The 17096-nt window shown below is 35.6% G+C and overlaps 1 protein-coding gene and 1 pseudogene across 12 annotated transcripts in view; one reads left to right on the top strand and one right to left on the bottom strand.

The window, feature by feature from the left end:
• Positions 1 to 17096, bottom strand: part of SLC4A10 (solute carrier family 4 member 10) — a 475347-nt gene that overhangs the window by 38894 nt on the left and 419357 nt on the right. For all 11 annotated transcript variants that reach the window (XM_082464954.1, XM_082464953.1, XM_082464958.1 and 8 more), the window contains one exon: positions 2340 to 2445. In XM_082464954.1, coding sequence (XP_082321080.1) covers positions 2340 to 2445 — 106 coding nt within the window. The remainder of the gene's footprint in view (positions 1 to 2339; positions 2446 to 17096) is intronic.
• On the top strand, positions 11395 to 11813 carry LOC309662414 (small nuclear ribonucleoprotein G pseudogene; annotated as a pseudogene). Its single transcript has one exon. The product of its transcript is annotated as a small nuclear ribonucleoprotein G pseudogene (transcript).

Raw genomic sequence — 17096 nt, 5'->3', positions numbered from 1 at the left:
TAGCCATTAGCACAGTGCTTTATTAATACAATGTTTTTGGTGATACTAATGGTTATTCTGAGGAAAGAAAACTCAGAATAACAATTAAGACAAAACAATTTTATGGCCCTCATTGACTTAAAAATTGTAAGATTTTTTCATTATGTAGCATTCCCTTTGGTGATAAATGCTATTTCTGGTCAAGATTAGCAATTACCTATTGCAAAAACTGCTTTTAACTAATGAAAAATAATATGAAAATTTCTACCAGAATGTTAACTCCTAGTACAGAACTTAAAGAAAAAAACCACAGTGCTAGATTTGCTTTGATTGCAAAATATTTTTCACTGTACTCTGCTTGACCCTAAAACTTCTAATATTTAAAATTAACTCATGGCTAGCTAGATCAATTATGCTATGAGTCTCTTCGAAAGTTATGATTCAGGGTTTGCTACTACATGGAATGAATATTATTATTTAATATTAAATTATTCAAGACTATAAAACACAGAGTAAATTATCATGTTAAATAATTTAGAGATGAGATTATTGGGTTACTGCATTGTAGGGGACACCAGATGAGGGACAAAAGCAGGGGACTCAAGACATAATATCTTTATAGTTTACAAAAGGGAAATATAAATGGAAGATGCACTGCTGAATGGATCAACCACAATCCCATGTCTAAATTCTGAATAACTGTAGCATTCTTTCTTGTTCAGCTCATCATTTCTTTTATTGATCAAGTTAAATGGCTCTCTGAAAGGAAACAGTTTGGTAATGTTATTTTTTCTAAGGAAAAATAGGACAGAATAAATGTTAACTATAACAGAAGAAAACAACAAAAGTAAGTGAAGGCTTATTTTAGAGCAAATGACTAGCATAAGAGGAAAGGTAGTAAAATATAGGTCAAGATCGAATTTTAAACAGAAGGTAAGTAATTTGATTTTGATTCTGAAAGAAAATATTTAATGAGGAAAATTGAGAAAATAGGCAATAGGTCAAGTGCTCTTACAAGAATCATGTTTAGAGTTTTATAATATTTGTATAACAAAAAAGATTTCTATGTGTCACTAACTGGCTCACTTACTAAATGATATGTTTTTCATAAAATGAACTAGAATTTATATAGTTTTATGTGCATGGTTATAATGGGATTTGAGCTTATACGGGTAGATAAAGTGGCAGAAGCTTTGGATTGTAATGTTTGTAACTGGAAAGAATAGAGAAGAAACTAGAATGACTCAGATTTTAATACTTATTAAAACCAGAACACTTTCGATTTTTCCAATTATGAGATTTGATTGACCAGAAGTAAAGGATGCAAATGTAGATGGAAAAGGAGGTGCACAAATATTGCAAGAGACTAAGAAGAATTGAGAAATTCAGCTATGAGGGGGAAAAAAGATACCACAAAAAAAGAGGAAAGCCAAAAATATTTTTAAAGGTATAAGATTTAACTTTGATAGGTGAAAAATATGTTGCCATTCTCTTTCTTGAATGGAGGATAAGGAGAAAATGGAAGTAAGAAAATCTTCCTGAGGGAGGTGCCAGAATTTTATTAAGAAAAGTGACTTTTGTTTTTCCAAAAAGTTCAATATTTACACTAAAATATTTACAAACATCCCCTCCCCCTTAACATATCCTGAACAGTTGGAGCAGTATTACAGAGTAAAGTAAAAGCATTCTGGGTTCTTTACACAGAAGGCTGACTTAGTTCTGCCATACGGTTTCATTTAGGTCAACACTACTCTTATTTAATGTGCTTTCAGCTAATCTAGTCACATTATGCCATATATGTGTGCTTTCGGAGTAACTCAGGCCTAATAACTACTGGAAAAACTTAATAATGAAAGAAAACCGCAGTATACTTATGCATACTTGAAATGAATGAAATCAAAACCATCACTTTTATAATAGTATTTGTTTAAAACACTTAGTGGCAATAATTCATTCAAAATGTCAATAAAAGCCCTTATAGTAATAAGATTCAAGGTATGACCTATTTTTCTTTTTTTTAATTAATTAATTAATTTATTTATTTATGGCTGCGTTGGGTCTTTGTTGCTGCATGCGGGCTTTCTCTAGTTGCGGCAAGCGGGTTGTGGTGTGCGGGCTTCTTATTGCAGTGGCTTCTCTTGTTGCAGAGCATGGACTCTAGGCGTGTGGGCTCAGTAGTTGTGGCTTGTGAGCTCTAGAGCGCAGGCTCAGTAGTTGTAGCACATGGGCTTAGTTGCTCCATGGCCTGTGGGATCTTCCCGGATCAGGGCTCAAACCCGTGTACCCTGCATTGGCAGGCGGATTCTTAACCACTGCGCCACCAGGGAAGTCCATGACTTATTTTTCAATGTTTCACTTACCGACACAGTTAGGTTCTCCCAAATTATGTCAGAGGCAGAAATATTGGACTCCCTCCATTCCTTCAATGTATCATTGCTAGGATTATGTGGTTCCACACAGTTACACCTGCAAAGGCAAAACAGTGTCTTTTGTGAAGTATCTTTTTGTCACCATACTTAAAACAAATGTGTGATGGGTCCTTCTTCCCCAGTCACAACCTTCCTCCATCTGAGAGATAAGTAGGTAGGTCATCCTAAACTCCAAACAAACACACTGTTTTCAGACAGAAGGATAGATATATTGCTAGGACATTAGATCACTTCTAATGTTTCCTGGAATGAGAGGTCATTCCCTCTCTGTCCCCATCAGAGGAAATTTTTTAAAGTGTAGGTTAGAACACAGGGCTTTTGAGGCCTTTTAAACCAAGATGCTTTCTAGACTGTACAACAACCATTTGCCTCTAAATTATAAGTCAGGTGGGAAAAAATGATAAACATACAAATGTATTATAATTTACTTATTTTTATTAATACTGTATAACCATATCAATTAAAATTGGAGTTTATAATTCATATTTTAGAGATCATTTAGAATTTTGTAATGTAATTTAAAATTAAAGCTAGGTTGAAGCAAGAACCCTAGGTATCTCAGGATATACTTTCTTTGTGATGACTGATAGTTCTATTAAAAATCAAACAATCAGTATGCAAAAGATTTTTGAGTAGCTACTACATATAAGGTAACATGATGAATGCTGGGTGGGGTAAGAGCAGAGAGAATAGGAAAAAGTTGGGCAAAGTGGTACTATTATGTAATAAAAAACAGCTTTTGATCTCATGTTCTTTATAACTTTGTAAGTAAATGAGAAGACAAAAGCAAAGATTATCAACAAGTTAATTGTCTTCGATGTTAACTTCAATTTACAAATTGTTTGTTTCAAAAATTCATTCATAAGTCTATTATTTGCCTTTCAGAGAGCATTTTCTTATAGAAGCATTTTATAAAAATAGTGGTTGGGTTCCCAGATTAAGCCACATATATACTACATAACTTGAATATTAGTTGGACTACTGTTTTAGTGATATTAATTGAACTGTAGAACCCAACTGCCATTATTTCTATAGGAAAATATATTACAGTCTCTACTTGATAAATTCCTCTGCCTAAGCAACAGTCTCTCTTCTGTCTTTTACATCAGGAATTTTAGTCTGTTCTTTTTTTTTACCACCACTCATTCATTTTTCAAAGTGTACTGAGTGTCTATTATTACAAGAAACTCTCCTTGACTTGGGCAATACAGACAGGTATGTTCCTGCTCTCACTAAGAGATGTTAGAGTATTTCCCACCTGGGCTTACTTGGGGCTAGGCCTCTAAAAAAACAGAGGATTCCAATGAGAAAGTTGTTGATGAGGATTTTAAGGGAATGAGACATGGAAGTATTAGCTACTATGAGCAGCTACAGTGACCACCATGGTATCAGAGGGAGGAAACACAGCAAAAGGGAAACAGTCCCTTGAGATGCAGTAATAATCATTCATTAATGCAATTTATTCAAATCTATAGGTTCTCAAGTCCCAGATTAGTTGTACATAATCCCAGAACACAGGATTATGTGTCAGAAAGGCCTTTGTGTCAGAAAGCTTTGTCCTTTACTAGCTGTGTGGCCAGGGGCAAATTATTTAAGCACTCTAAATCTTGGTTTCCTCATAAATAAAATGTGGACTGAAATGCTTACCTTGTAGAGCTATTATGAAGAATAAGTAACATGATATATATTAAGTGCCTGGTATACATTTATGCAGTTTTGAAATTGTAGCTGCTATCATCATCATGGTTCTCATCATTATTTTCTGGTTCATTTTTCAGTTTTTCATAAGATATAATAAAACTGTTAACTTTCAATTGATGTAATACAAAAAAACCACTAGGCTTTTCTCTAACATGCTGCTACTCTTTATTTTGCTTCCAGTGCTTTAAAGAGAATTAAATTCTGACCAGCATTAAAACAGTTTTGCTACTATCACTAAGAATCTATCAAAAGAAAGAAAATTCCTGTTTAATTTTGATCCTAGGTCATTAGATCACTAGGCAAATATGGTAAAGATAATATATGAAGAGAGAGAGAGTAATTTCATTTAAAAATATCTTAAATTATTAAAAAATAACACTAAAACCATTAAATCATTGAATATTTTCTAAAATTAAAAATCAGATTTGGCTTCTAGCTTAAGAAAGAGGACTGAACACACATGTTTATTTTCTCATTACCTAGAATTCATTAAGCAAAGAAATAATATAAAAAGAAACATGAGGGGAAACATCAACAAAAGAGAGCTGTAAACAAATGGAATATGAAAAGCATATGAAAGCAGGATGTTTGGAAAAGCAGAACAGAAGAGTAATACTAACAATAATAGTACTTTTATATTTAATCCTTAAAATAGGTTGTATTAATCACATGATAATATCAAGGCACGAGTGATGTGGCCAAGGTTACACAGCTAGAAACATCAGAGCCAGAATTTAAACCTAGGCAGTCCGCTCCTAATGACTAACTTAAAAAAATAGAAATATTTACATATAAACATAAATTTATATACATATAAAATTTATAAATTTATATAGGAGAGATATATATATATCCTTCCAACTGCGGTAAAGGAAGGACCTGGCCTGCCGAGTAGAATCCCAAAAAGGGTCTGACTAAGAGAAGAGTTCATACTCAACAAAGAAATAGAGTAAGAGGTGGAGCTGAAAACATGGGAATTAGTTTAGAATTTGACTATATAACATTTGACTCCAGAAATCCACCCCCAACTGCTACATGCCTACATACATACTTCTTCATAGAATGGCATCAGACTTTTCTCTCAGCAATACCATCGACATTGTGAGGCAAAATTATTTTGAACCTAGAGGTCTATATTGAGCCAAATCATCAAATCAAATATAAGAAAGAATGAAAAAAATTTTATTCTTTGTAGATTTTAGTTTTTTGTGCATGCATCCTTAATTAGAAAGCAAACTTATAAATAAAAAAGGAAGATATGGGATGAGGGAAAGAGTGTTTCCAACCTAAGAAAGCAGTGAAAAAACTCTCAGAATGACAAATGTATGGTAGAGCCCAAGAGTGAACCAGGGAAGAAGTGACATCACAAGATGGCTGAATGGAAAGTCCCAGTGCTCCTTCCCCCATAGAAACCTCAATTTAACAACAATATATGGACCAAAATACTGTGATGAGAATTCCAGAATCCAGTTAAGATGTTACAGTACCTGAGTGCAAAGCTGTGAACAGCCACATTCAAATGGGTAAGAAGAGCAATTTCACTTTAACTGCATCAGCCCCTCCTCTAAGCTGGCACAGCTCAGCAGTGGTAGAGAATACCCTGGCTTACACTTTTTACACTGAGGGTGAAGAGAAAATAGAGGCTGCATCTGACATTCCAGCTCTTCAGAGGGCTACTGAGGGATTGGTATTTGTCTTGTCTAATTCAGAGCACTGACAGAACTGTTGTAGTTTGGACGCCCAGGTGCCACTGAGAACAAAGACGAGTGGATAAAATGGCTTTCAGGGAATAGGATGGCTCAGTGCAATTAGGGGCAGGTGAACAACTTGAGGCTTTTCCCTCTGGAAGGAGTGAAAGAAGCATATTTCTGATGTTCAAGCTTTTTGGAAGAGTGCCCAAGGGACTGGTATCTGTCTTACCTAACCTGGGATGCTGATGGGGACTCATCATATGGTAGATATCTGGAGGCCTCTGAGAACAAGGGATAGCAGAGAATCTTGCTACTGTAAAACCATAGAACTTGCAGTAGCAAGGTTCTCTGCTATCCCTTGTTCTCAGAGGGTGCAAAAGATTATGAGCCCCTGGAAAAAGAAACCAGCAACACTAATTGAGAGATTGCGCACAGAGGCTCAGAGAATTTGCATCCCCTTCCCTCCAAGAAAGGGTTACAGAGGCCCCCAGAATCTCTAGTCAAGCTGATTAATAAGAGTCTTCTGCACAAAGAGCTAGTCCCTAAGGCTATGAAAGGTGGCTGTTATTTCAAATATGCCAATCCTAAAACAAAGTTATGGGACACATGAAGAAACAGGGCAACATGGTCCATACAAAGGAATAAAATAAATCAGAAACTTATCTTAAAGAAATAGAGGTATATAAATTACCTAACAGAATTAAAATAACCATTATAATGATACTCTATGAGATCAAGAAAATGATGTATAAACAAAATGAAAATATCAACAAAAAGATAGAAAATATTAAACAAGAACAAAATAGACATTTTGGAGCTAAAGAATACAATAATTGAACTAAAGAATTCAGTAGAGGGGTTCAATGTCAGACTCAATTAAGCAGAAGAAAGAATCAGTGAACTTGAGGACGGGTCACTTGAAATTATTCAGTCAGAAGAACAAAATGAAAAACAGAATGAAAAAGAGTGAAGAAAGCCTGAGGAACACATGGGATATCATAAGCAAAACAATATATGCATCATGGGAGCCCTGGAAGAAGAAGAAAGAGAATAAGGGACAGAAAGATTATTTAAAGAAATAGTGCCCCAAAAACTTCCCAAAAATGGGGAAGGAAATGACATCCATATTTAAGAAACCCAATGAATTCCAACCATTGTGAATCCAAAGGAATCCACACTAAGACACATTATAATCAAACTGTTAAAAGTCAAATACAGAGAAAATTTCAACAGCAGCAAGAGAAAAGTGAATCACCATGTGCAAGAGAAGTTCCATAATACTACCAGTGGATTTTTCAGCAGGAACTCTACAGGCCAGAAGGCAGTGGTATGACATATTCAAAGTGCTAAAAGGGAAAACTTCCAACCAAGAATACTATATCTGGTAAAAAAAGGGGGACTTTAAAAATGAAGGAGAAATAAAACCTTCCCAGGTTTTAAAAATAAAGCTGAAGGAGTTCATCACCACTTTATCTGCCTTACAAGAAATGCTAAAGGGAATCCTTCAAGTTCAAACAAAAGGACGCTGAACAGCAACACAAAAACATATGAAAGTATAAAGCTTGCTAATAAAGGTAAGTATATAGACAAATACAAAATACTGTAATGGTGGTACATAAATCACTTTTAATTCTGGTATAGAAGTTGAAGGACAAAAGTATTTTTCAACACTATTACTATAAAAATATGTTTATGGATATACAATATAAAAGGATGTAATTTTTGACATCAATAACATAAGAAGTGTAAGGAGGGGGGAGTAAAAGTGAAGAGTATTTGTATGCAATTGAAGTTAAGTTTTATCAGCTTAAAATAGATTGTTGTAAATATAAGATGTTTTATGTAAGCCCCATGGTAACCAAAAAGAAAGTACATTTTTGTGTAGAACATCCACAAAAGAAAATAAGAAAGGAATCAAAACATATCACTACCAAAAAAAAAAAAAAAACAAAAACAAAAACAACAAAACACAAAGGAAGTAAAAAAGAGAGGAAAGGGGGCGGGTGACAAAAATGTTACAAAACAGACAGAAAACAACAAACAAAATGGCAATAGTAAGTTTTTTCTCTATAAATAAATACTTAAATGTAAGTGGATTTTACTCCCCAATCAAAAGACATAGAATGACTAAATGGATAAAAAAAAGATCCAACTATATGCTGTCTAGAAGAGACTTTTGATTTAGGAACACACATAGAGTGAAAGTTAAAGTATAGAAAAAAATATTATATGCAAATGGTAACCAAAAGAGAGCAGGTGTCAGGGTAGGCCATAATCATATCAGACAAATAGACTTTAAGTCAAAAACTGTCAAAAGAGACAAGGAAGGACATTATATAAGGCTAAAAGGGTCAATTAACCAGGAAGATATAACAATTAAAAAGATATACGCACCTAACAGCAGAGCACCCAAATATATGAAGGAAACATTGACAGAAGTGAAGGGAAAGATAGATAGTAACACAATTATATTAGGATATTTCAATACCTCACTTTAAATAATGGATAGAATCCAGATAGAAGATGAATAAGGAAACAGAGGACTTGAACAACACCATAGACCAAATGAACCTAATAGCATATACAGAACATTTCACCCACTAGCAGCAGAATACACAGTGTTCTCAAACACACACAAAACATTCTCCACAAGAGATCACATGTTAGGTCACAAAACTAGTCTTAACAAATGTAAGAAGACTGAAATCATACTAAGTATACTTTCCAACCACAGTGCGATGAAACTAGAAATCAATAACAGAAGGAAAACTAAAAAATTCACAAATGCATGGAAATTAAGCAACATATCCTTGAACAACCAATGGACCAAAGAAGATATCAAAAGAGAAATTAGAAAATATCTTAAGACAAATGAAAACAAAAACAATATACTAAAACTTATAGGATGCAGCAAAAGCAGTACTAAGAGGAAAGTTTATAGCAATAATTGCCTATATTAAAAAGATGAAAATTCTCAAATAAACAACTTAACTTTAAAGCACAAAGAACTAGAAAAAGAAAAACAAAGCCCAAAGCTAGCAGAAGGAAGGAAATAATAGTCATCAGAGCATAAATAAGTGAAACAGAGACTAGAAAAACAATAGTAGAGATCAATGAAACTGAGTTGGTTTTTTCAAAAAACCAACAAATTGACAAACTTTTAGCTAGACTAATAAAAAAATAAAGACTCAAAATTATAAATGAAAGAGGAGACATTACAACTAATGTCACAGACATTAAAGGATTATAAGAGATTACTATGAGCAATTCCAAGCCAACAAATTGGATAGCCTGGAAGAAATGGATAAATTCCTAGAAACATGCAATTTATCAAGAATGAATCATGAAGCAATAGAAATTCTGAACAGACCTATAGCTAGTAAGGAGTTTGAATCAGTAATCAAAAACTTCCCAACAAAGAAAAGCCCATGACCAGATGGTTTCACTGGCAAATTCTACCACACATTTAAAGAACTGATGCCAATCCTTCTAAAACTCTTCCAAAAAATTGAAGAGGAGGGAACGTTTCCAAACTCATTTTATGAAGCCAGAATTACCCTGATACCAAAACCAGAAAAAGACATCAAAAGAAAACTAAAAAACAATATTCTTAATGAATATAGATGCAAAAATCCTCAACAAAATAATAACAAGCTAAATTCAACAATACATTAAAAGGATCATACATCATAACCAAGTAGGATTTATCTGTGGAACACAAGAATGGTTCAAATATCACAAATATCAATCATTGTGATACACCACATTAATGGAACAAAGGATACAATCACATGATCAACTCAATAGATGCACAAAAAGCATTTGACAAATTCAACACCCTTTCACAATAAAAACACTCATCACACTAGGAATAGAAGGGAATTATCTCAACATAGTAAAAGTCATATATGACAAGCCCACAGCTAACATCAGAATCACTGGGGGAAAACCAGAAGCTTTTCCTCTAAGATAAAGAACAAGACAAGGATTCTCACTCCTGCCATTTCAATTCAAAATAGTACTGGAAGTCCTACTAGAGCAATTAGGTAAGGAAAAAAAAGCATCCAAATTGGAAAGGAAGAAGTAAAATTATCTCTGCTTGCAGATGACATAATCTAATACAAAGAAAACTCTAAAAATTCCATACATAAAAAAATTGTTAGAAGTAATAAATGAATTCAACAAAGTTGCAGGATAAAAATCAACATTAAAAAACTCAGCTGAGGGCTTCCCTGGTGGCGCAGTGGTTGACAATCTGCCTGCCAATGCAGGGGACATGGGTTCGAGCCCTGGTCTGGGAAGATCCCACATGCCACGAAACAACTGGGCCCATGAGCCACAATTACTGAGTGTACGCATCTGGAGCCTGTGCTCCGCAACAAGAGAGGCCGCGATAGTGAGAGGCCCGCACACCGCGATGAAGAGTGGCCCCCGCTTGCCACAACTAGAGAAAGCCCTTGCAGAGAAACGAAGACCCAACACAGCCATAAATAAAATAAATTAATTAATTAAAAATAAATAAATAAACTCACTTTTAAAAAAAAGACACATTAGTTAATTTGTTTAAAAAAAAAAAAACTCAGTTGAGTTTCTATAAACTAGCAATGTGCAATCTAAAAAGGAAATTAAGGAAACAACCCAATTTACAATAGCATCAGTAAGAATAAAATACTTAGAAATAAACTTAACCAAAGATGTGAAAGACTTGTACACTTAAAACTATAAAACATTGCTGAAAGAAATGAGAGGACACAAATAAATGGAAAGAAATAAATATGTTCATGAATTGGAAGACTTAATATTGTTAAAAATACCCATATTACCTGAAGTGATCTACAAATTCAGTGCAATCGCTACCAAAATCCCAATGACATTTTTTATAGAAATAGAAAAAATAATCCTAAAATTCATATGGAACCATGAAGGATCCTGAATAGTCAAAATAATCTTGAGAAAAAAAGAATAAAGTTGGAAGCCTCACACTTCCTAATTTTAAAACATATTACAAAGCTAGAGTAATAAAAAACAGTATGGTACTAGAACAAAGACAGATATATAGACCAATAGAACAGAATAGAGAACCCAGAAATAAACCCTCACCGATGCAGTCAAAAGACCTTCAACAAGAATGGCAAAACTACACAATGGGGAAACGTTGAAGTCTCTTCAACAAATGATGCTGGGAAAATTGGATATCCACAAGCAAAAGAATAAAATTGAACCCTTATCTGACACCATACACAGAAATCAATTCAAAATAAATAAAAGACTTAAACATTAGACCTAAATCTATAAAATTTCTAGAAGAAAACAGGGAGAAAGCTTTATTACATTGGTCTTAGCAATGATTTCTTGGATATGACATCAAAACACAGGTAATAAATGCAAAAATAGACAGTGGGACTACATTAAACTAAAAAGCTTCTACATAGCCAAGGAAAAAATAAGCAGAGTGAAAAGGCAACCTGTGGAATGGGAGGAAATACATGTAAACTATATCTGATAAGACATTAATATCCAAAATATATAAGGAGTTGCTACAACTCAATAGCAATAAAACAAATCACTCAATTTAGAAATGGACAAAGAGAGGGACGACTCGAATTCCATTTGGAGGCATCTTTGAGCTCCTCGAGTAGACATCATGAGCAAAGCTCACCCTCCCTAGTTGAAGAAATTTATGGACAAGAAGTTATCATTGAAATTAAATGGTGGCAGACATGTCCAAGGAATATTGAGGGGATTTGATCCCTTTATGAATCTTGTGATAGATGAATGTGTGGAGATGGCAACTAGTGGGCAACAGAACAATATTGGAATGGTGGTAATACGAGGAAATAGTATCATCATGTTAGAAGCTTTGGAACGAGTATGAACAATGGCTGTCTTCAGAGAAATCAACTGCTTCCACATGTCCCCTCTCCACATTTTACTACAATGAAAATTGGGTCGTGTACATTTTCTTACTGAACTTTTTTGTTAAATAAACTTCTGTAATAGTCAAAAAAAAAAATGGACAAAGAAAAATAAAAAATATAAATAAATAAAAATAAAAATGGACAAAGGACCTAAATAGACATTTCTCCAAAGAACATCTACACATGGTCAACAAGTCTATGAAAAGATTTTTGACATCACTAATCATCAGGGAAATGCAAATTGAAACTACAATGAAGTATCATCTCACACCTGTTAGGATGACCATTATAAATGAAACAAATCAAAACAACAGAAAATAAGAAGTGTTGGTGAGAATGTGGAGAAACTGGAACCCTTGTGCACGGTTGTTAGAAATGTAAAATGGTGCAACCACTATGGAAAACACTCTATAGGTTCCTCCAAAAAATAAAAATAGAGCTACTACATGATCCAGCAATCCCATTTCTGGATCCAAAGAGAACCGGATCTTGAAGAGATATTGCATTCCCACGTTCATTGCAGTATTGTTCACAATGAGCCAAGAAGTGGAAACAATCTAAATGTCCATCAACAGATGAGTGAATTTTAAAAAGTATAATATATACATACAATGGAATATTATTCAGCCATTTAAAAAAAGAAGGAAATTCTGTCATATGCTACAACATGGACAAACATTAAGGATATTGTGCAAAGTGAAATAGAAGGACAAATACTGCATGATTCCACTTATATGAGGTATCTAAAATAGTAAAACTTATAGAAACAGAAAGTAGAATTGTGGTTTCCAGGGATGGGAATAGAGAAATGGGGAGTTGCTGTTCAATGGGTATAGAGTTTTAGTTATGCACTATGAAAAAGTTCTGGAGATCTGCTGTGCAACATCTGCTGTACTTGACACTTAAACTTTTAATAAAGAGTTAACAGGATAGAATTATTGAATTCTTGGGGAAGCTTGAGGACATTCAAGCACAGAAGCCCAGAGAAAAAGAAGGCAGTCAGCAATTCCAGGAAAAATAAAAGGCTTTACAAGAAAGACATGTTCCAAAGAGGAAGAAAACTGAAATATATAATGATTTTGAGCAGCTCATGAAATGTTGAAAAAGAAAATTCATTTTATCATGATGTTAAGAACACTGTTGGGTTTTTATTCTTCACTATACATATTTTTAGTTATTTTCTTAGTGGTTGCTGTACAGCTTAACACACATTCAGTTATTAGGCTCCATTAATTGTTCGCTGATTGCGCTATTGTTTTTGACAGAAACCTGGGGCATAAAATGCTCTGGTGGTATGATGCAATTAAACTCTAGCTCCTTTGGAGTTGAGGTCATTGTTTGAGGTTCTTCTAGCTCCAAGAGGACTATCCTTAGCTGTCTCTTTTCCTGGTTCTCTCTGGTATAGTAGCTGGCCTATTGTTTAGCCTGTGTCTCTCATAAAGCTACCTACCTCCTCTTAATTGCTTTTCACCAAAACTTCCATTTTTTAAAAAATTTATTTTAATTTTTATTTTATACAGGAGTATAGTTGATTTACAATGTTGTGTTAGTTTCAGGTGTACAGCAAAGTGATTTAGTTATACATATACATATATCTGTTCTTTTTCAGATTCTTTTCCCATATAGGTTATTACAGAATACTGGATTGAGTAGAGTTCCCTGTGCTATACAATAGGTCCTTGTTGATTATTTTATATACAGTAGTGTGTATATGTTAATTCCAAACTCCTAATTTATCCCTCCCCCCTACCTTTCCCTTTGGTAACCATAAGTTTGTTTTCTTTCTTTTCTTTCTTTTTTTTTTTTTAATGTAGTTTCCTATTAAAGGAACTTCAGGTGTGAGGTAGGGCAGGGAGATTTTTTTTTTTTAGTTAATTAATTAATTAATTTGTTGCATTGGGTCTTAGTTGTGGCAGGTGGCCTCCTTAGTTGCAGCTCGCGGACTCCTTAGTTGTGGCTTGCTGACTTCTTAGTTGTGGCACATGGGCTCCTTTGTTGTGGCTCACCAGCTCCTTAGTTGCTGCATGCGAACTCCTAGTTGCGGCATGCGTGTGGGATCTAGTTCCTGGACCAGGGATCAAACCCAGGCCCCCCACACTGGGAGCACAGAGTCTTAACCACTGCACCACCAGGGAAGTCCACATAAGTATGTTTTTGAAGTCTGTGAGTCTGTTTCTGTTTTGTAAATATGTTCATTGTACCATTTTTTTTAGATTCCACATATAAGTGCTATCTGCTCTTAAAACAACTTCCAGAGACTATCTATTATTGCTTTCTAAAATGATTTTCACCAGTAAAGTTGTTTCACCAGCGAGAGGGTCCTTAGAGTTCCTTACGCTACCATTCTGGAAGAACGTTGTTTTCTGAATGCCATAGGAGTCATGATACTAGAGCCAGAGAGAAGAAAATGTAACCTATGCACACTACTTGACTCTAGAGTGAGAAATATTTAAATAGCTATAACTATGTAAAGGTTTTTAAAATGTGGTTTTAAAAAAGTTTTTTAGAATCAATCTTTAGGCAAATTGTTTAACACTTAACTATGGTTAGAGAATAAAAGATATGTTAACAACCACTACAATAGAATCAGGGGGAGGGAGATAGAAGGAAGAACAGAGAATTGGAAGGAGAGGTAGAATTATTTATCTCTTCTTAAAGTGTAAAAAATTAATATATGGGAGGGCTTCCCTGGTGGCGCAGTGGTTGAGAATCTGCCTGCCAATGCAGGGGACACGGGTTCGAGCCCTGGTCTGGGAAGATCTCACATGCCGTGGAGCAACTGGGCCCGTGAGCCACAACTACTGAGCCTGCGCGTCTGGAGCCTGTGCTCCAGAGAGCACAAGAGAGGCCGCGATAGTGAGAGGCCCGTGCACCGCGATGAAGAGTGGCCCCTGCTCGCCGCAACTAGAGAAAGCCCTCACACAGAAACGAAGACCCAACACAGCCAAAAATAAATAAATAAATAAATAAATTTATATTAAAAAAAAATTAATAAATGGAAACCTCATGTAAATAGAGTTGGGAGACCAGATGGGGGAGCCACATGCCCCAAGACAATAGCAGAGCCCAGTAGGAAGAAGAAAGACTTCCTCTTCTTTCCTGGCAAGAGCTCATCCAGTGAGAGGCTGTCACAATTCAGCCAATGAAAAGCCATGGACTGTTTGGTTACTATGGCCCTCCCAACTCCCTTTCCCCCTCTAGAAGAGTTCTTCTCTCCATTTTTGCAGGGGGCTTGCACGTTGTTATGCTTGCTGATCCCAAATTGAAATTCTTTGCAGATCCTGAATAACAACCCCCCTTGTTTTGTTTTGTTTTGCTAGAGAAATAACTGGCAGTCTATTTGTTTTAGGTCAACAATTTGATGGCCCTTATAAGGATCCCCAGAAAACCCCCAACAACTCTGAGGCTGGTGAGCAAACAGGTGTGGTACCAACACTGAGCCCTTTTTGCTCACTGCTTTTCTCATCAACCCTGGATTTTGAGGGTTAGTCTTTCTCCTGGGTCTGAGCTTCCATCCACTTTGCATTTTGAAGCTCTCCAGGTTTTATTCAGGATCTATTTTAAGGTTTCTTCCTTTCTGGTTAAGGCCTTGTTCTGTATGCGAGTATTCATTTGGCACTTTGGTATGATTTTGAAATCAGACTGTTCCAGCTGGAACTGGCTAGCCTTCGGCCCATTCCTTTTGGAACAGGAGCTGTTCCTCCTGGAACTGGCTAGCCTTTGGCCCATTTCTTCAGGAACAGGGGATGTTTCATTGGAACTGTGCCGGTTCAGCCTTTGGCCCAATTCCATTTCGAATAGGGGCTGTTCTATTGGAACTGTGCTGAGCAGCTTTTGGCCTGGCTCCTCTGGGACCAGACTGTTCCCTTAGAACTGGCTGGTATTAGGCCTGCAGGTTATTTGGGCTGTTTAAGCTATTTCAGCTATTGGAGCTGCTTGAAAATTTTTCTCTTACTCTAGAGAAAACCCTCCAAGAAATGGGATCCCAGTTATCTAAATATTTTGAGGGTACCCCTCTTACAGGGACCCTGGCCAATTTTTGTTTGAAAACCACGATTCTTCCTCAGGCACATTTCTAACTAAATGGATTGACCCAATCAAAGGCAATTTATAGTATCAATGGCCATTATGAGGAACTTTTGATATCCCCAAACTTAACTTTTCTTAAAGCTGAATTGGACAACCATAGCTCTAAAATTTCCAAAACTGAATGGAATGCATATTTCAATTGGTAATTTGAGGCTTCCAAATGTTGTCAAGAGCCTAAAACTGCCTCTCTGCAAAATAGGACTTTAAGTTTTACTGAGGCAGACAAAGAAAGAAAGATAAAATGGCTTCCTAAGCCTCATGCTCTTCTTCTTTGGCTTCTTTATCTCAGGCCTTGCCTCTGGTGCTATCTTCCTCCTTTCCTTCTGTGCCATATACAGCTCCTCTACACCCTCAGTTCCCCCATACTAATTCTCTCGCTGAAGTTCCCTTTTTCTCTGAAACTCTCCACTCCCTTTTCCTCTGAACTTGTCCCTTAAAATTAAGCCTTTTGAGGATCCAGAGGCTAAACCCTTAATTTCTTATACTCCCTGGATTAAAGGTGAACTGCCAGCCATAGTCAAAGATTTTCCCAGAGTAAATGAAGATTCTCACAGATTTGCTGAGGGATTTAATATAGTCAGTCAAATTTATCAACTGGGTTTCTCTGACATATCAGCTAGTTTATATACTTGTCAGCGAAGGCCAGGTTCAGCATTGGATGAAAAATGCTAATTGGGAAAATCTTAAAAGATCTCTAGAATTACAACCAGAGACCCACCCACTAACTTATTATATGACCAGGCTCAGGAAATTGCTAGGTGTCTTCATAGGGCAATTCCTAGGGCTTTTCCAAAGCCTATTGATTGGAACAAAATTCAGACTTATACACAAAATTCTGATGGATCTGTTCATTACTATTACAATCAACTTCAGATTATTTTTAAAGAAAATTCTGGTCTTCCTTCAGATGTTGTTTCACCAAGGAGTTGTTTTAACTCTATGTTAAACCAAGAGTTGTTTTAACTCTATGTTTTTTAGTGGGTTGAACCTGGATCAGCCCACTAAATAGGATGGAATGGGTAATTGTGTTCACTCTAGATTTAGTTAATCTGGCAAACCAGCTCTCTCACACTCTAGAGGAGTCACCTAAAAGGAAGACCACTAAAATTCTTAATGTTCAACTCCAGCAAATTAAGCCCCCTAAATGAAACCAAAACCCTCCTAGTTTCTGCTGTTATTACAAAGAGCCAGAACATCAGAAAGGAGATTGTTACAAATGTACCTTCAGCCCTCTAACCAATGTCCTCTCAATTCTCAATGACATGGCTTTTCAATGTCCTCTCAATTCT

Source organism: Balaenoptera physalus (assembly GCF_965194825.1).
Source record: "Balaenoptera physalus genome assembly, chromosome: 6".
NCBI classification, from domain to species: Eukaryota; Metazoa; Chordata; class Mammalia; order Artiodactyla; family Balaenopteridae; genus Balaenoptera; species Balaenoptera physalus.
This window is presented reverse-complemented; position numbering and strand designations above follow the sequence as displayed.